At 35.1% G+C, this 21,481-nt stretch overlaps 1 protein-coding gene across 1 annotated transcript in view; it reads left to right on the top strand.

Moving 5' to 3' along the window:
• Positions 1 to 19,825, top strand: part of ZNF573 (zinc finger protein 573) — a 52,839-nt gene extending 33,014 nt beyond the window's left edge. Inside the window, 5 exon segments of the mRNA XM_032487409.1 lie at positions 319 to 760; positions 5,368 to 5,450; positions 7,239 to 7,365; positions 8,476 to 8,574; positions 16,101 to 19,825. Coding sequence (XP_032343300.1) covers positions 319 to 760; positions 5,368 to 5,450; positions 7,239 to 7,365; positions 8,476 to 8,574; positions 16,101 to 17,062 — 1,713 coding nt within the window. The 3' untranslated portion in view covers positions 17,063 to 19,825.
• The last annotated feature ends 1,656 nt before the right edge of the window (positions 19,826 to 21,481 follow it).

Below are 21,481 nucleotides of genomic sequence, written 5' to 3'. Positions count from 1 at the left end.
CAAGGCCTTTACCAGGGTGCTAAAAGTTATCATTCTCATGTATTACTGAATAGGTTGTCATTACTGCAGGGGACATAAAAGATCCAGTATTCCACGTTCAAGTGCTCACACCAAGGACAGGACGTGATGGCCAAGGAGTCATACCACTGATTCAACAGGGCGGACACTTCACACACAGGCCTGAGGCTTCTGAAAAGAAGAGCTCCACAGTCACGCGCACACACACACTCACTCACTTACACACTTACACACACACACACACACACACACACACACACACACACACACAGTTTGACTGGGTTATAAACTCACCTTCAGGAGTTCGCATTCGATGGCCCTCGGCGTCACATTGCTGATTTAACCGGGCGGACCGCTCACACGCAGGCAGGCCTGAGACCTCAGAAAACAATAGCTCCGCAGTCCCCTTCTCAGAATTCGCTGGTGCAGGGTCACCGGACTCGCCTCCTCCTGGCCTTGAGAAACACCTCAGGTACGGCCTTCAGCTCTTCAGAGATCCGCACCGCGCACGCGCAGCGCAGCGGCCACTCCCAGAAGTCTCCGGGGCGGCCGCTTTGGTCGGGGACTTTTACGACTCGGGACCCAACGTCCTGTAGTCCGCGAGGTGACTTCTACCTCGAGCTCCTTTTTTTGTGTGTCCGTTGTTGCGAACTGCGAGTGAGTAGCACCCGTCCCAGGAAAAAAGCTGCCTGGGTGGCGGCGGAAACGACTGTGAAGGCGGAGCAGGAGCCTTCGAGGGACGGTGAGTGGCGGTGAGGGGAGTTTCGCGGGAGGCGCTTAAAGCCTGGAAGCCCCGAGCGCCGCTGCGGGTGCCCTCCCGCCCCCTCGGGTCGGTGGGCGCTTGAGCAGCGCGGGAGGGTGGTTTTATCTGTCTTAGGGTGGGTGCGATTGTGAGACTGAGAATGTGTGTTCGTTCTCTTGTGACGGAGACACCGGGTGCATGTCCTCTTTTGTGAGCGTGGATCACAGCCGCTCAGAGCTGTCGTGTGACATACAGCTCTTTGTTGGCGCTGCTGCTTCTAGGCTTCTCTCAAACGTGTTCGCCTGCCCAAAAGATACGGGCGCAATTTTGTAATCTGGTCTTGAGTCCTGCAGGACACCTTCCGGCAAAAAAGTACATACCAGCTGCTGAGATTGGAATTTTAAATAAAGAATTGCCCCTGAGACAGGCTCCTAGGAACCTATGGATAGACTCCAAGAATAGTATTCCTTCCTCGGATAACTCTCTCTGGAAGTTCTCTCGGGTTCATTTATGTACTTGAATGTACTTGAGAATGAAAGCATTTCTTGAGCTCTGATGGCAGAACGCTGCTGTGAACCCTAACACAGATTACACAGTTTTACTTAATTCTGGATATATATATATATATATAGTCACAGCGGGTGTAGTAGCCCTGAAGGGTGGAACATAATAAGTGCTCAATACTGTCTTTATTCTCTATCATTCACCCTTCAGATTTCATTAAATCAGTATTGAACATGTGAAGTTAATGTGATGAGTGCTTGAATGTTAGAGGACTAGGTGGACTCTAGTTATTCAGAACAAGAGTTTTGAATCAGGAGTCCTTTGTATTTTGGAGCTTACAGGTGACCACAAACCCCTTGTAATTGTATAGAATTACTGCATATATTTGTAAAAATATATTTTTCAAAGGTGTGCATAACTGAAAAGATTAAACCTGGGTAATTGATCTGCAGTCAGAGATTGTTGTACCTTGGGATGGTTTTGCACAAAATTCATGATTATACTAATTGGAATGGTTAAGAAAATCACATGACATCCATGAGATAGAATATTATGTAGAAAATAATATTTGTTTATGAGAACTAGTCATTACAAGGAAAAATGGCTATGATCCTATGTTAAACAATCTTCATATTGTAAATAATAGTAATCAAGAAAATTTGAAATTGTATGTGCAGTTTATTTTAAAAAGAAAATTTTGTAAAAACTTTTGCAATGGTTATATCCAAAATGATAGTTTTGGTTTTTCAGAGAAGAATGAAGGCATTTAGCCACTTTTATTGAGCATTTTATTTTCTGCGTACCCAGAACTTTTGAACCTATTTGGCATGCATATTCACATTAATTTACAAAGGCAATTTCCCTTTCCATTAGAGTATTTATAGTGTAATGTCTCTATCAGTGCAGTACAGCTAAAGGATATTCAAGAACAGATAAGTGGTATTTATTTTAATCACGTTGATTTTTTTCATTGTAGGCCGAGTATTTACAATTTTTTTAACTTTTAAATTTTTTAAATGAGGAAAACATAGCCTCTTCCCAAAGTGATGTCTATAAATGTTTATAATACTTTGAAATATTTTATATTTTATTTATGATGATGGAATTAATGCAGGCTTACTGCAAAAAAAAATTTCATTTCCTTAAGGAATATATTGAAAAAAAAAAAACAAAAATTACCCATAATCTCCCTGCCTGGAGATAATAACTTTAAGAATTTGGTATATATTTTTCCATTTTCATGTGGGTTTTTTTTTTTTTTTTTTTTGGTGGGAGCAGAATAAAATTGATCAAATAAAGGAGACAAAGAGTCCAGCTCTTAGTTCAAAAAAGAAATCTAATCCAATGATAGGTTTCTTTATACCTCTGTATATGTAGGGAGAAGAGGGACAGGCAGAGAATCTTGTTTGAAAAGCATCATAAGTAGTTATACCTTTTAGTTATTCCAAATGTTATTTAAAACTTAATTACCAGGGCACCATATTACTAAGTAAGACATTCTTTCAGAGTTAATAATTTAGAGATTTAAGATTATTTTCAGAAAAAATAAGACTAATCTCTGATTTCCAGGTGTCTTGCAAGTGCAAACTATATTTCCAAACATAGTTATTATACTAGAAAATAAAGACTATATTTATAGTCACATTAATCTCTATATTGTGCAGAGAATGAGATTCATTCTTTAGTTAGTAGTCTCAGTTTTATCATACTGTTCTTTGAACAAGTTTATGATTCTGAACAGTTTTTCTTGCTCTCAATAGCTCCTGGGGCCTGAGGAAGGGGTCATTTTCTCTTTTCCTGTCTGATAATCTCCCAGTCTCTCTCTCTTTTTAATTAATGATTTTATTAAGCAGAAATCTATTTTATCAAATGTAGCACCTAAAATTTTAAATATTAGAATTATAAGAGAATGTCCAAGAAGCATAAGTTTTAATATAACAAAAACAGGAAGCACCAGAATTAACTTCCTTTTATAATAAAAGATTAAGGAACATAGAATGATTTTCTTCTTCAGTAATGACAGATAATTTACATTAATCAACATGATATACAACTTAGTATTTATATGGATTACCTTGCCTAGTCTTCAAAATAGTCATATGTCATATGTGATACTCTTATACCTGCTTTGCTGATGAGAAAATCTGCACTGAAATATTATTAACTCTCACAGCTCAAAGCTCAATATCACTTCCTAAAAGTCTGAAAACAGTGCCTTTTTCTTAATTTCAATGGGATGCCACCTCTTAAATTATGCATACCTTTTTAACTTGCCTTCTTCCCAGGGCAATTCTTTTAATACTGTTTTCCATCAATTTTATGGATATAAAAAATTTTAATATCATCCTTATTAAGAATGGCATAGTATGTCACAATATAGCAGACTGTAATACATTTAACCTATTTGCCTGCTGTGAGATTTTTATGTTTTTAATTTTGGACTATCAAAAATTATTCTATGATGGACATCCTTATGCAGATACCTTGTGAATGTCTATAGTTATTTCCATTAAAATCTTTCTAATAGTGGTATTTTGTAGTAAAAAAAAAATAGTAATACTTCTGTTAATTGTTTAAAATATGCCAGACCTGGAAAGTGTAATATTTGAAGTAATGCAATCACTAAAAAGATGCAGTTACTTCCTTCATAATACTTATAATCTGTGAATGAACTTTAAATCTGAATAGGAATAATTATAAAATAGTGTGTGATAAAGGCCACTACTGAGATTTAGGTGACCTGCCTAAAACAGACATCAGTGTGACTATAGTGACAGTAAGCATATAAACAAACACTGAGCACATGGGATCTGTATGGCAGCAAGTAGATTTTTAGTATAACTTTTATATCTTGGAGATTTCATTCTAATGATATTAGATGCATGGCTAAATTAATAGGTGAGATAATTCAGCTATCTAGATGATGTCATGACAGAACTGGCAAGTTTAGAAACAAAATAAATTCTTCTGTCAAAAAGACCTGAAATAAAGCTGTATTGACACTGTCATCACTTCACAAAAGAGATTATTAACGGACTGTTCTCCAGTTTTTTTATAGCCAAACTTCCAACATAACTGAGAAGAAATGATAAAATAAGTTCGGGTATTGGAATCCAAAGGAAACAAGATATAAGCCATTTAGTAAAATGATCTGAATTTATAGAACAGAGAACTTTGTGGAAGTCTTCACCTTCACAAATTATAAAAAAACACACACATATTTCAAGTTCCTATGTCAGTTGTTACAATGATTATAAAGGAAACTTGAAAAAAAAAAAACAAGATCTAAGCAAAAAGATAGGGATTGCTGATGCCATGTTCTGATCATGACAAAGGCATATTTTATGTCTTCACTAGTCTTATTTGATTGTTTCATGTATGGACTAAAACCAACTAAATGCACAGTGACTCATTTCTAAAGACACCACCCAAAAACCAGAATAATACAAAACAACCAAAAATATAGAGCTGTTAATATATGGCCATATAAATTTCCAGACTTCTCTGTCTTCTGTTTTATGAATGTCTGCCATTCTTCTCTCTGTATCCTTAAATATTCTTCCACATCCTTAAATATTCTTCCCAATTCAGCATTTAATAACTACTTTGTATTCTAGTATAATGTTGGTCTATCTCGTATTTAACTAGTAAGCTTGCTGGACTCAGACTGCTGAACATTCCTTGTCCATCTCTAATATTTTGATCAACTTCACCCACTTTCAAGGCCACAAAAGAGGTTCTGGTTTGGATGATGTGGTCTTTTTTCTCTCTTGAGGTTGAGAATGGAAAGAGGAAGTTCTGCTCAGAGCAGGACAGAGCTGCCCAATCTCAGGTTCTTCTCAGCCTCATCACAATGGTACATTGGCCAGAAAATTTTCTACTGGAATATTTGGATCTGGCTTCAATGCAGAAATGACTGCAGCTGAGGTCCCTGGGAATTGAGTGAGGAAATGGATCTGTCTGGAATCCTAACTTATCCAAGTTGTGTGTGATGCGAGGTGATTCAGAGTCTGGAATGGAAGAGCATAAGTGATAATATTAACTTGACTCCAGTAGGGAAACACTAAAGCACATCTGGTCTCAGGGTCTTTCTCTTCTCCCAGGTCTGGGTTTTCTGGACTCTGCTTTTCTGGTAGAGGAACCCGGAAGTTTGATCAGCTCTTGCAGGCCTAAAACCATGGCCCATGTAAGTTGATGTTTCTCTCCTTGTTGAAACATGTGTGTGTTTTTTTAGGTCATGTAAGTATTTTCAGTAATTTTCTTCAAGTTTCCTAAGAGAAAGTTTCCTCAAATGACCTGTTTCCTAGTTATTATTTCAGAGAAATATGTGGCCTATTCTAAACTAAGTAGTATTCATGTAATTATTGACCAAATTATTCAGCATATTTTAAGTGCCCATTCTTTAATTAAGGACAATAAGTGCTTTGAAGTTAGGGTTTATGCTGTGCAGGTCAGATCTGTAGTTTGGAGACGGAGACTATGGTTCTATTTAGCTATCCATGATAAGGCTTTGAAGTTTTCCACAGATCTGAGATTTCTAGGTAGATGAGGTGGAATTTATCACTGAATGATCTTAATATGATGTGAAATGTCATGCTTTGTATGGATTAGAATATGATTGGGGCTTTTAACATGAAGATAATGTATTTGGTAGGAAAGCCATGAGACATAAATATTAAAGCTATTTTGTTGGTGAATGAGACACACTAAGTTTGTGTAACATCTGTATAATTAACCAGCCTTCTTCAGTATCATTTAAATCAATGTTTTACCGCATAATTAATTACTCTGAAACATAGTATCTTAAAGCAGCAAACAGTTATCTCATAGTTTCAGTGAGTCTGCTAACTGGATGTGGTTTAGCTTGGCTCTCCTGCTCTGAGTCTCTTGTAGGGTAATCAGTTTGTTGGTCAGGGTTATCAGTGTGTTGGTCAGGGTTGCAGTCATCATAAAGCTCAACTTTGAGTGCATCTCCATCCAAGCTCGCTGAAGTAGTTGTTGACAGGACCCAGATCTTCATGGCTGTTGGACTGAGGGCCTCACTTCCTCAGTAGCTGTTGGCTGGCGACTGCTCTTGGTTTTTTGCTATATGGACCTTTCCCAGGGCAGCTCACAACATGGTAGCTGGATTCATCAGGGGGAGCAAGTGAGACAGCAAGAGAGAATAAGCAATGTGGCCCATTGTTTTTTATAACCTTATGTTGGAAGTGACACTCCATCACTTTTTTATATTCTATTTGTTAGAAATAATTCACTCTCAAAGGGAGAGGATGACATGAGGACATAAATACCAGGAAATGGAGATCATTGGTAATCAATGAAATTACCCACCACACTCAAAATAAGGAAAGTGTTCAGTGAGAAATGGTACCTGGCTATGAAAATGCATATCATTATATACAGTTGGTGAAAATAGGACCTTAGAATTGTGGAAGACCTTCCAGATGTTGTGCTACCTAATTGTATAAATTACTAAATCTGATTTATTTATAAAATACAAAATCATGTGCCAAAATGATACACAGATTTATTGAACCAAGCAAAAATGCTTATGATATGATCTGACATAATAAAGTACTTGATGCTTGAAGAAAGGCTTAATTTTATGCAACTCAGTTTTCTAAAATTTGGACAAATATTTATTTATTGAGAATATATGAAGCAGATACCATTTGGACATTATTCTTGTATACACTTTTTAATTTAGGAGGGAAACATTATTATTTTGTCCATTTCCAAATGGTTCAGATATTTAGAAGTATCCCAAAGCATGGAAGACATTTGATCTGTGTTGGCAGGCTTCTTCAAAAATATGTAAACATTCTCCTTCAGCCTCCTTCTGCATCATAGATTGCCAGCCTGCATGCTTTCATTTTCTCTTTTCCTGCAGAGAAATCCATCATCTCTTCTGCTCCTACTTTCAAAGTATTTTCTTTAATTTCCCCAGTGATACATATATTTTTTACTGTTTCAGGGATCATTGACATTCAGTGACGTGGCCATAGGCTTCTCTCAGCAGGAGTGGGAATGTCTTGACCCTGTTCAGAAGACTTTGTACCGAGATGTAATGATGGAGAACTATGATAATTTGGTCTCACTGGGTATGTTCATCAGCCTCAAATAATTTGTTTTCCTTCTAAAAGTGGTTTGAACTTTGTCAGGTTAGAAATGGTAGCTCCAATAAACAACTTCATCTTCCCTATCCTTCAATAATTTTCATATCTCCATGTGTTCTTTGCTTGTTTTTGCCTCTCTTCCATAATGACCAAGCAGCTAAATTAGAAATTTGTGGCATATATTGTATACCGTTGTCAAAGGATCCAAGTTTTTTTTTTTTTATTCATTTGTGTTCTAAATTGCTGTAATATTCCATTTTATGATCTGAACCAGTTTCAGGGATATCAGCTTGACAGAGGATCCTGAATTGCTCTCACTATCAAAAAAGCCTACAATTTATATGGTGATAGATTGGGTAATTGGAATTTATTTAAAATTGTATCAGGAGCAGTTCATTTCCTAAAACACATTTCATCTGATCTGTGGTTGAAAGTTGTAATCTATGAAAATTATGTTCAAAATGGAATATCATAGCTATATTTTCTTGTGTCCTCTAGTGACATAAGAACATTAAAATAATGTTAATAGCTAACATTTTGATGACTGTGTAGGAGTCATTTTTCTCAGCACATTATGTGATTTAACTGATTAAAATAACTGGGAGTATTAGCTGATTTAATTCCCCCAACAGTGCTATTATTATCCCCATTTTATAAATGAAAATACTGAAGTATAGTGGGTTGAAGTGAATTGTCCGAGGTCGTACCCAACTGGAAGGTAGAAAGGCAGGAATTGATCGCAGGCTTCAGAGTGTGTGTGTATGTGTTTGTTTTGTTTTGTTTAATGGAGGTACTGGGAATTGAACCCAGGACTTCGTGCGTGCTAGGCATGCGCTATACTCACCATACCCCCAGAGTGTATTTTTAACCACATTATGCTTGCTCTCTAGAGTTAGAGGACATATGAGTTTAAATTTTAAACAAACAACAAAACAAAAGCTTTACCTTACCTAACTAATCTCTTGTTCTTTAATTCTCTCATTCTTCTCTAAAATAGTCAATATCATTATGACCTTTTATTGTCATAGATATAATTTTAATCTTGACTAGTCACAATTTATTTCTCCATCCTGTGGCCATTCTTTTTTCTTTAAGCAGGCCATTCCATTTCTAAGCCAGATATAATTACCTTACTGGAACAAGGAAAAGATCCCTGGATGGTTGTGATGGAAGAAAAGAGAAATTGGTGTACAGGTAAGTAAGAGCAAGTCAGGCCAAAGTCATTTGTGTAATATGATAGCCCAGGTGGTAAATACACTTGGTAAACACATCCTTGAAACACTTGTTGGAAAGCCTCCTTCTCAGTGAAGGAAAGGCTTGCAATGTGGAGAGGAAATATCTCAACTTCATAGCCTCATTAACCATTCACCATATTGTTTTTCTCATATTTCCCTCCCATTTTCATGCTTGACACTCTCCTTCCACAGTGTAGCCATTTACCTGTATTTTCCACCCAGATTCTTTCCAGATCCTCTTTTTCAATGTGACTCTATTGTCTAAAAATACATTCATTCCTAAAAGTATCTGGCAAATATTTGAATAGTCTTAGTTGGCACTGTACTTGGCACAATCAATCCAGCATTATTGAATAGGGCAGATAATGTTTCTGCAGTAATGGAGATTATACCATGTTAAGGAAGAGATAAACATGAAAACAAATAGATAAATAATATAAGGTAGTGAAATATATTGTGAAGGACACTAACCCGGAACATAGCAGATTTAGGTAGGGTCACATGATCAGGAACCCTCTTCTGAGGAGCTAACATTTGTGCAGACACAGTAAGGACGTGGGCTTTTTGACTGTGAGAAGGAGCATGCCAGGGAGAGTGAACCACACATGCAAAGGCCCTCAAGGGGGTGTGAGGTTTGTGTGTTTGAGGAGTAGCATGGAGACCAGTTAGTGGATGGTGACTAACAGGCGTGAAACTACTATGTTAGGAAGGAACAGATCCTGTGAGATTTTCTGGATCATTATGAAGAATCAGAATTGTTTTCTCAGAGTAATTAGGATCCCTAATCTGATTTAGGTTTTTTCTCTTTGTTTTTTTAAATAAGATTTTCACCTTTTCATTAATCATGACTTACACAGATACCTAGATAAAACAACTATAGGTTACTGTAATTCATTTTCATATCCTTTCCAAATATTTCTTTATTCTTATTTGTGTTAACATTGATCTGTTGGATTTATTCTCATATTCTTTCTAGGTTGGTATTCTTTCATCATTTTTCATTTATTTGAAATATGCTTGTGAGCTGTATTACCTAATTCTGAGTTTTTCTAATTCTCATTTATGATTTTTCGTATCTAAAAGTCTTTTCATGTCTTTTAGCATGTTTTTGAATAATATGGTGTAGTTTTTTTCCCCCTGTTTTCAGGGCATTTGTTTTAGAGGTATGTATATTGTCTCTATAACTGTCATTACCTTTATTCATAAAATTTCTTGTATAGAACTTGACTTTGGGCATATGAGGTGGGGGGAATCATTTATATGTGAGATTAGTTTTCGTCAGTTTTGAGAAAGGAATCAAAATCTGGATACCTTTTCTAAATTTGTAATTTTAGAGCTGCTGCTTCTGTTTATTTTTTTTAAAGCATTCATATTATCATGGCTTGGGGAATGAATGGAGGGAGCTATAGTTTTTTTATACTATTATAATTGAAATGGTAGTGATCAGATTTAGATTGTTACAGACTAAGATTTTAATTGTAATTCCCAGCAAAACCATTAAGAAAATAACTAAAAAATATATAGCAAAAGAAAAAATAAAGGAAATCCAGTGGCATCCTAGAACATATCTATTTAACACAAAAGAAGGTAATAATTAAGAATTAGAAGGAGAAGAAATACCTAAGACATATAGAAAATGTGTAACAAATTTTAGCCATAAGTTTTATCAGTAATTATTTTACATTGTATTTTCTTACGTTTCAGGGGTAACTGTTCTTTATTTTGGATACAAGTCCTTATGGAACATTAAACATTTTTCCCCACAATGCGACTTACCTATTAATTTTATTAACAATATCTTACAAGGAGTTTTTAAATTTTTTGTATTCTAATTTATCAAATTCCTCTTTAATGATTTTTTTGGGGTATACTATCCAAGAAATCTTTGCCTGCCCCAAGGTAGCAAAGTTTTTTGCCTATTTTTTTCTTGACCTTTTTATAATTTTTGCTTTTATGTTTAGATCTATATCCATTGTGAGTTAATTTTTTATTATGGTGTGAGTTGGGTTCCGGACTCATGTTCTCCCTTTGGATATCCAGTTATTCCAGCACCATTAAAAAAAAAAGAATTTCCTTTCCCCATTTGGATTGTGTTAGCACCTTTGTCAAACGTGAAATCATTGTATGTATGTGTGTCTGTTTCTGGTCTCTTGTGTTTTTCACATTGGCATGGAAAATGAAAGTCTTGTGGGAGGTTTTTTCATTTGTTACCCTTATTGAATTGAGGTAGTTTTCTTTTGTTCCTAGTTGACTGATTTTTTTTTTTTTTTTTTTTTTTGCTATGAGTGAGTGTTCAATTTTGTCAAATGCTTTATCTGAATCTATTAAAATGATTATTTCTCAAAACTTTACATTCCTTGTGTCCCTTCATAATCCTTCCCCCTCAATCTCCCTCCGACCTCCTTAGGTAAGCACTGATCTAATTTGTACTTTCTGTCACTATAGAGTTGATTACATGTACAGTTTTATATAAATAGAATGATAGTGTGAAGTTTTTCATCTTGCTTCCTTCACTCAGCATAATTATACTGAAGTTCATCCATGTTGTTATGTGTATTTTACTTTTTATTACTCAATACTATACCAGTATTTGGTTATACCACAATTTATTCATTCATCTGTTGATGGACATTTTTGGCTTTTAGTGATAACAAATAAGGATGTTGTGGACATTTGTTTATAAGTTTCTGAATGAATATAATTCTTCCATTTCTTTTGGCCAAATACCTAGGAGTTGAATGCCTGAATTGCATTGTAGGTGTATGTTTAAATTTGTAAGATTTTAAATTTAGATTTAGATAAATGAGGTTATAAATTTAAGTTTGTAAGAAACTGTTTTATAGTGTTGTTACACTGTTTCACATTTTCACCAGCTTTAAGAAAGATCTGGATCCTCCATATCTTAGGAACAATTTGTATGGTCAGTCTTCTTAATCTTAGCCTTTCAAATAAGTATATAGTGACATTTTGTTGTGGTTTTAACTTGTTTCTCCACAGTGACTAATGATGTTGAGTATCTTTTACTTGCTGTCTTTTTTGGTGCAGAATCTTTAAAAATGTTTTGTCTGTTCTATTAGGTTGTTTGTTTTCTTATTGAACTTGTAAGTTATTTTTTATATTCTATATTAAAAGATATCCTTTTTGACTGTTCTCTTGTTTACTGTGATTTTTCCTTTCATTCGTGTAGCAGTGTCTTTGGGAGAAAAGAAGTTTTTAACTTTGACAAAATTGAGTTTATCAATCTATTCTTTATGAATCACAGTTTTAGGTGTTATATCTAAGAATTCTTTGCCTGGCCCAAGGTCACACATCTTTCCTATTTTCTTCTAGAAGTTTTAGTTTTATGTTTTACATTTAGGTTGGTGATCCATTTTTTTCGTTCATTTTTGTTGATCAAATATAGGGGAGTTTTTTGCATATAGATACCCCAATTGTATCATTTCTTAAAAAGACTATCCTTTCTTCCTTCTATTGCCTTTGAAATGATGAAAGTAAGTTTTCCATATATGTATGGATCGATTTCGGATAACCTGTTCCATTTACTGGTGTGTCTTGAGATCTTGCTGATTACTATATCTTCATAAATCTTATAATTAAGTAGTGTTAGTCCCCCTGCTATAATCTTTTCAAAGTTGTTTTGACTATTCTAGGTCCTTTGCATTTCCCTATAAATTTTAGGATTAGCTTGTCAGTTTCATCATAGACAACAAAAAAAGTCTGCTGGAATTTTTATTGGAATTACACTGAATCTATAAATCAATTCAGCAATAATTATTGACATCTTAACAGTATCAAGTTTTACATTTTCATGAATGTGATCTCTCTCTCCATTTATTTATATCTTTAACTTTTCTCAGCAGTGTTTTGTAGTTTACAGTGTACATCTTTTGTGGGATGTATCCCTCAATATGTCCTATTTTTGATACTACTTTAAGTTGATTTTTAAAATTTGAATTCCTGAGTTTTCTCTGATATTTACATATTGGTTGTATATGCATCAGCCTTGCTAAACTCAATTATTTTCCAGTAGCTGGTTTGTAGGTTACATGTGACTTTACACACATGATTAAATAATCTGTGATTAAAGACATTTTTGTTTCTTAATCTTTTCTCCCACATGCCTTTATTCATTTTCTTGCTTTACTGCACTGCCTGGAATCTCTAGTCCAGTGTTGAGTAGCAGTGGTGAAGGCATAACCTTTTGTTGTTCCTGATCATACGTGGTGAGCATAATTCTCTCACCATTGGATATGGTGTTAGCTGTGGGTTTTTTACAGATGATCTTTATTAGGTTAAGTTCTTTTTCCTAGTTTGCTGTGAGTTTTTATGAGGGATGAATATGGTTTTTAGGCTTTTAGTAAATGCTTTTTTTTTCTTTTAAATATGACCCATGTGGGTTTTTTCCTTTTTATTTTGTTAGTATAGTGAATTATATTGATGGAATTTTAAAATATTAAACCAGTCTTGTATTCCTGGGATTGATCATTGCTGTGGTCTGAGTGTTTCTGTCTCCTAGCGTTCGTATGTTGAAATCGTAACCCCTAAAAGATGGTATTATGAGGAAGAGCCTTTGGAAGTTGCTTAGATCATGAAGGTGAGCCCTCATTAGTGGAATTAAGTGTTCTTATAAAGAGACCCCACAGAGATTCCTACCCTCTTACACCATTTGAGGAGACATTGAGAAGTCACTGGCTGTGAACCAGGAAGAAGGCCTTCACCTAAATACGACCATACAAGTGCCTTGATGTTGGACTGCCACCCTCTGGAACTGTGAAATAAATTTCTGTTGTTTATAAGCTACCCAGTCTATATTTTTTATTATAGTAGCCCAAAAATGAAGACAAACATGATATATTATCTTTTTTACATATTGATGGATTCTGTTTGTTAAATAGTGTTTAGTATTTTACATATATGATTACAAGGTTTTCTAGTGTGTAATTTTCACTTCTTGTACTCTTTTTCTGCTGTTTGGTATCAGAGTAACTACTAGCATAGAGTAATTCACTCCTCAATTTTCTGAAAGAGTTTGTTTAGAATTGGCACTACTTCTTCATTAAATATTTGAAACAATTCACCAGTGAAACTGCTGTGCTTGGAATTTTCTTTGTAGGAAGGTTTTCCCATTGTTTACTAGATATACTGTTGCCACACTGATTTAGATCCTTCTCATGCATGTATCGTTGTTGGTAAGACTGAATGTTGTAGTGATTCATACCTAAATCCCAAATTAGGAAATCTCTAGTTGTTTTTGTACCAGCATTCCCCCCTCACTTTGCAGTTTGGCAGTGCTCCCTCTCATTGTTCTTATAGCCAGAAATATTTTGTAGTTCTTTTTGGAATTTTTGTAGCCCATGCTTGCGTCACAATTATTGGGACCTGCCCTTGAAACAAGGGCAGGAGAGTGAGTTTAGCAAGAAATTCAGCTGAGTCTGGGTTGGTTTGTAAAGTCTGACTCCTTTCCAAAACCCTCCTGTTTTTATTTACAGTCCGTATGTAGTTAATTTTTCTACTTTGTCAAGTGTTTGTGGTTGAAATCAGTCAGAGAGGAGGATGGGCCGTAGGAACTTTGTGTCACCATACTGGAACTAGAACATCTTCAATTAGGAAGTTATTTAATGATGAGAAATAATTTTTTCTCTTGTATCACTGCTGATTCATTGCTTTTTATTGCATGATTTAAATCTGTCACAGTCATTTTTTGCTACTATTTTTGTAGTTTTGGCCAGTCATAGCTCTCTAAGTCTTTGAATTCTTCCTTTTTGACATATGATTTCTAGGCTTATGCCTGTTCACTTCTTAGATTTTCCCTTTGTCCAACTATGCTATAACCATATTTAGATCTAAATATTGAGCAGTTATAATGTAGGTATTGAAATATGCTTATAACAAGTTTTTTTTCTTGGCAGCTTTTTTTCTGTTTCTTCTGTAGCATCTGGCTGGTTTACACTTTCTTTTCTGTGGTCAGCTTTGATAAATTTTCTTAGAAAGTTATCCATATTTTCAAAAGATTCATATAGTACTCTTATAATTTAAATTACTCTGTGGTTCTTGTTTTCCTCTTTTTGTATTTTTATTTTTAACTATCTTTTCAATTGGTTTATCTAGTATTTCCTATAATGATTTTTTTAAAGCACCAGCTCTTTTTTAATGCTACTGTTTTCTAACTCATTAGGTTCTGCTTTTATCTTTTTCCTGCTTTCCTCTACTTTGTTGTTTATTTTCCATATACTAGGCTTTGCTTCTCAACTCACTTTTTTTAAATAGAGATGATTATTTTAAGTTTTGAGTTCTCTGAGTGGTGAAATTGAATGCCCAAGATTCTGATAGGTGCTTATTTTCAGTGTAGTCATTTACTAGAATTTTTTCATTTCGGTTTTTTTCTTCCCATAGTGATCCAGCATTTTTGGAGAGGGCATTTCCATTTCCACATGAGAGGCCTCTTTGTTTTCTAATATTTAGTCTTACTTTCTATTGTTACTCAATTTTCGAGAGTGTTGTTGATATTATTTAAACATTTTGTACACATACCATATTCTAGTTATAAGAAGATATTTTTTGCCCTCAAGTCATAGCCCCCTCACTAAACACTTTCAATTTTGCTCAAGATACTTTGTACCGACTTTTCTCCTTCAGCTCACAAGTGCCAGTTCTTTTTCATATAATTCTTGGCACTCTACCTTTGGATTCTTATATAATTCAAGTCCCCTTTTTTTGCCTAAAGTCCCTAAATGTTCAAACTATCATACAACTGGTGGGTGTACCTGGTGTATGTCAGAGAATTGAATGACATACTTTTCTGGGCATGATTAGAATGGTTGGCCTCGGTTAAAAAGAAAAGCTGGAGAGGAAAAGGGAAAGCTGAGAAGAGATATGAAGGAATAAAACAGATTGAACATAGGTAAGGATCATAAATAATAAAGTGTCGGGAGGAATAACTAAGTAAAGACCCTCAATATCTTAATTGTTATGAAGAACAGAGAAAAGCGCACATGGCTTTGCATAGGAGGGAATGAGTTGCAGTGGTGGAAGTGTGCATTTTTAGGGGAATTGTAATTGAAGAATGATCAAGTAAATAATTGCCTTTTAAAATTTTATATATGTATATATTTATATTTTAGATGGAAGTGGTATGTTAGAGCTGGCTGGTACTGGCTCCCTAGAGACAAGATTTTACATTTCATCCTAAGTCTAGGCTAAATTATGTTACATCGATAACTTGAAATTGCCTGGATAGATATTGGCATACACAAATCAGGGCTGGATATGTTCTGTGTGTGTCTTTGTAGAACTGGTTGTTAAACATTTACCAGCACTCTGCTGCATAAACTTACTTTTTCTGAACCCTCCTTTTACATTTTCAAGTTTTATAACTGTATTTTAAAGTTCTTTAAACTGTCTCTAATGGGTGAGATTTTAAATTTTCTCTTAATTCTGTTATAAAATGTTTTGTAGTGAAGGAAACTTTTTTCTTATTTGTTTTAGATTTGAAATCAAGATATGAAATAATCAGCTATGGAAAAATGTACATTTATACGAAACGTTCATCTCTTACTCTGCATCACAGAATTGATAATGGAGAGAAACCGTATGAATGTAAGGAATGTGGGAAGGCCTTTAGTCGTCATACAGATCTTAGAGTACATCAAGTAATTCATACTGGTGAGAGACCGTATGACTGCAGGGAATGTGGCAAGGCCTTTAGTCGTCTTACAGACCTTAAAGTACATAAGAGAATTCATACTGGTGAGAAACCCTATGAATGTGAAGAGTGTGGGAAGGCCTTTAGTCGTACCTCAAATCTTGCTCAACATGGAAGAGTTCATACTGGTGAGAAATCCTATGGATGTAAGGAATGTGGGAAGGCTTTTAGTGATGTTGGAACACTTAGAATACATCAGAGAATTCATACTGGTGAGAAACCCTATGAATGTAAGGAGTGTGGGAAGGCCTTCAGCCAAGCCTCAAACCTTATACAACATGACAGGATTCATACTGGTGAAAAACCCTATGAGTGTAAAGATTGTGGGAAGGCCTTTAGTCATGCTTCACATCTTGTTAGGCATGAGAGGATTCATACTGGTGAGAAACCCTATGAATGTAAAGAGTGTGGGAAGGCTTTTAGGAGTAGCCATCAACTTACTATCCACCATAGATTTCATACTGGTGAGAAACCCTATGAATGTAAGGAATGTGGGAAATCCTTTAGTGTATATGGACGACTTACTCGCCATCAGAGTATTCACAGTGGTAAGAAACCATTTGAATGTAACAAATGCGGGAAGTCCTTTAGGCTGAGTTCAAGCCTTAAAGTACATCAGAGTATTCATACTGGTGAAAAACCCTTTGAATGCTGCAAATGTGGGAAGTCCTTTAGACTTAGTTCAATGCTTAAGGTACATCACAGAATTCATACTGGAGAGAGATTATATGGGATATATGTATAGTAGACAATGGAATGTAACACTTAAAAAATTTAAATGAAGAGAGTATGAGAAGTTTTTACATGGTTTAGTTCTTTTAAGGCATCACATAATTTACACTGGCAAGAACTCCTTGGAATCTAAAGTGTTTGAAGTTTTTCGATTATGACTCAAGTACTATTCACCTTCAGAGAATTGTATTGTACTTTATATTAGAAAGTCTTTTATGGCATTCCTCTTTGTTTTACCACTCACTGGGTGGCCAGGCTCTGTGGCCAAGGTTATAAGGCAGATAAGTGCCACTTAAGGAAAAGACTAGTGAATGATTTGAAGTCATTGAGAGCAGAAAAAAATACATACCAGGATTAAGTAGCACAGTGATTACTTATAGCAAGAGAGGAGACAGAATGCACAAGATGTATGCCTTGCAGTGTGTTAGCGACCCATGGCCAGGAGATCACCTCCACATCTGACAAGCATGACTTAGCTGCACACAGCCCACTTTGTTCTGCAGTGGCAGGACACGAACTCCTTCCCCATAGGGTCTGACATCCCGAAAACCGGGGGCTTGCCTGTGTGCCACTGACATCTGTGATTAAACACAGCAAAGGAGTACACATTGAGTCTGACACAGAGATAGCTATTCATATACAAAGCAGCAACCCCAGTAGAGGTTGTGAAGGATCTTTATTTTTTAGTAAAGAAGTATTACAGGCCCAACAGGTCCCATTCTTTTTTTCCCACCAGCTTTACTGAAGTATAATTGACCAGTAAAACTATAAATTTAAGGCATATAAGTGGTGCTAAAGGGGAAATTTATAGCTATAAATGTTTATATTAAAAAAAGAAAAGTTTCAAACTTTAACAGCCTAATTTTATAGTTTAAGGAACTAGAAAAATAATAAACAACACAAAGTAGCAGAAGGAAGGAAACAGTAAAGTTTGGAGCAGTGATAAATGAAATGAGAGAATAGAGTAGCAACAGAGAAAATCATGAAACCAAAAGCTGGGTCTTCAAAAAGGTCAACAGAATTGGCAAACCTTTAGCTAGATGAAGTAAGAAAAAAGGGAGGAGAGTCAAATTACTAAAATCAAAAGTGAAAGTGGGAGGACATTATGATTGATTTTATAGAAATGGGCAATGGACTTGATTAGACATTTTTCCAAAGAAGATAGTATGAATGAGGAATAAGCATATGAAAACATACTTAACATCACCAATCATTAAGGAAATGCAAATCCAAACTACAATGAAATACCACCTCACATCTATTAAGATGGCTACTATTAAAAAAAAAAAAGTATAGGAAAGGATGTAGAGAAATTGGAACCCTTCTGCACTATTGGTGGGAATGTAAAATGGTACGACCATTGTAGAAAACAGTATGTAGATACCTCAAAAGACTAAATACAGAATTACATATGATCCAGCAATTCCACTTCCGGGTATATACCTAAAATAATTGAGGTCAAGATCTCTAAGAGCTAGTTCTACACTCATATTCATAGCAAATGTTGTAAATTCATACAATAGAATGCTATTCAGCCTTTAAAAAGAAGGAAATTCAGCAATATGCTGCACATAAATGAACCTTGAAGACATTTTGGTAAATGGAATAAACTGTCGCAAAAGGCAAATATTCCACTTATGTGAGATACGTAGAGTAGTCAGAAATTATGGAACTTGTCAAGTGGTTGCCAGTGGCTGGGAGGAGGCAAGAATAGGAGTTATTGTTTAATAGGTATAGCATTTTAATGTTACAGAATGAAGAGTTATGGGGTTGAATGGTGGTGATGACTACATACTGCATCTGTATATTGAATACTACTGAAGGATATACTTAAAAATGGTTCAGATGGTAAATTTTATATTCTGTGTATTTTAGAACAATCCATGGACTGAATAGTTTAAGTTTATTTTCTCATAGTTCTGGAGACTGGAAAGTAAAGATATCAGGTGTGGTTTCTTGAGGCCTCTCTTTGACTTGCTGATGGCTGCCTTCTCACTGTGTCTGCACATGGCCTTTTCTCTGTGTGTGTGCATCTCTGGGGTCTCTGTAAGTCCTAGTCTTGTTATAGGGACATTAGTAAGACTGGATTAGGGTCCACCTAAGTGGCCTCATTTTAACTTAATTACCTCTTTAAGTTCCTGTCTCCAAACACAGTCGCATTCTAAGGAACTGGGGGTTAGGATTTCAATATATGAATTTTGGGGAGGCACACTTAAGTTCAGGACTGGTCGGTCTGATGAAGCATGGCCGTGTATTAACGTTAAGTTACCTGGTTTACTGATGTGAAGAACATTACATGTGCCCAAATTGATTATTATAAAAGAATCTTAATGGTGCTATTCCTGTTACTATACTAAAATTCATGTTTCTCTTGCCTGCTATTTATAATGCTAACACTCCCCCTCCTCAAAAAAAAATTCAGTAGCTAGGTTTGAAAATACATTTATTTCTTCTTATTAAAAATTTTTTAAAATCAGCAAATGAGTTTTTAGGAAAGTTGAGGAGAAGATGTTCCCCTAACTTCATTAGCAGGAGAGAAAAACATTTATGAATCATAAATGCTCAAGGAATCTGATCAATGTCAAATTGAGAACATTAACAAGAGGCCAAATACCCTTATGTTGTACAATAAGATGTGTGTAAATATAATTATTACTTATTCTCTGTTCTTTCATTATATACTATTTCTGTAAATTTTATTTGGAGGATACTGAAAAACCTGAGACTGTTGTAAAGTTTTGTAGAACCAACAATAAATCTCTTTTTGAAATTTTTATTCAAAAGGCTCTGAAACATTTTTGTCTTATTTGATAATTCGGTGCTCTGTTAATTAAATTAATGGTATTTCTGCCCTTTAAAATGTATAAATATCTGGAAGGTTTTTCAGACAAGAAATTGATTCTCGCTTCCCTTTTCTAGTCACATACACAGTTACATAATGAAATTCATGGATTCCTTTTGCAAACCCAGAATGATTCCTGATCCTTTGTCTCCTTGTATTTTATTTTTTAACATATTTTTTGAGTTGACTTATAGTCAGTTTACAATGTTGTGTCAATTTCCAGCATCGAGCACAATTTTTGAGTTATACATGAACATACATATATTCATTGTCACATTCTTTTTCACTGTGAGCTACCACAAGATCTTGTATATATTTCCCTGTACTATACAGTATAATCTTGTTTATCTATTATGCATATGCCTGTCAGTATCTACAAATTTCGAACTCGCGGTCTGTCCCTTCCCACCTCCCTCCCCTTTGGCAACTGCAAGTTTGTATTCTATGTCTATGAGTTTGTTTCTGTTTTGTATTTATGTTTTGTTTTGTTTTGTTTTGTTTTTAGATTCCACATATAAGCAATTTCATATGGTGTTTTTCTTTCTCTTTCTGGCTTACTTCACTTAGAATGACATTCTTCAGGGACATCCATGTTGCTGCAAATGGCATTCTGTTGTCATTTTTATGGCTGAATAGTATTCCATTGTATAAATATACCGCTTCTTCTTTATCCAGTCATCTGTCGATGGACATTTAGGCTGTTTCCATATCTTGGCCATTGTAAATAGTGCTGCTATGAACATTGGGGTGCAGGTGTCTTTTTGAAGTAGGGTTCCTTCTATATATATTCCCAGGAGCGGGATTCCTGGGTCATATGGTAAGTCTATTCCTAGTCTTTTGAGAAATCTGTCTCCTTATATTTTAAATTAACATGATTTTGGGAAATATATACAAGATCTAATGGTAGCTCATGGAGAAAAAAATGTGACAATGAATATATATATGTTCATGTATAACTGAAAAATTGTGCTCTACACTGGAATTTGATACAACATTGTAAAATGATTATAAATCAATAAAAAAAGTTTAAAAAATTAATTAACGTGATTTCACTCTGCACAAACAAAACAATGAACATATACTTAAAGGGGAAAAACAGGGAAAGTACTAAGAGTGTATCAGGATGGAGGGAATATTTAACTTTATTTTTCATAAGTTCCTTAGGATACTGAATTTTTGCAACACCAACATGATTTGCATTACCAGAAAATACATTTTAAAATATACTAAAGATGTTGTAGAGGAAAAAAAAATGTTACTGAAGAGGTGATTCATTCCAACAATTATGAAAATTGAATCTTATGTCTGGCTTTAGAAATAAGTACAATTGAAACAAATTATGACCTACAGTCCTTGATGTCCAAATCTCTACAAAACTATTACTTTCACTGCAAGATTCTATTGAAAATACCTCCCCCCTCCACTGAAACTTCTTTGTTTTGGAGATCTTGGTTGACTTCAATAAGTGACCGTTTGGGCTACTTGTATTTTCTTTTCCTTCATTTTAAATTCCTGCTCTTATGTTTTAAATTCACCAGTAAAGAGTGAGCCCGCCCTTGACTCAGATAAAAGCAGAATCCCAGGCCTGCT

Source organism: Camelus ferus, chromosome 9 (genome assembly GCF_009834535.1).
Source record: "Camelus ferus isolate YT-003-E chromosome 9, BCGSAC_Cfer_1.0, whole genome shotgun sequence".
In the NCBI taxonomy this organism is placed as follows: domain Eukaryota; kingdom Metazoa; phylum Chordata; class Mammalia; order Artiodactyla; family Camelidae; genus Camelus; species Camelus ferus.
The sequence above is the reverse complement of the archived record's forward strand: the minus strand, read 5'-3'. Positions and strand labels throughout refer to the sequence as shown.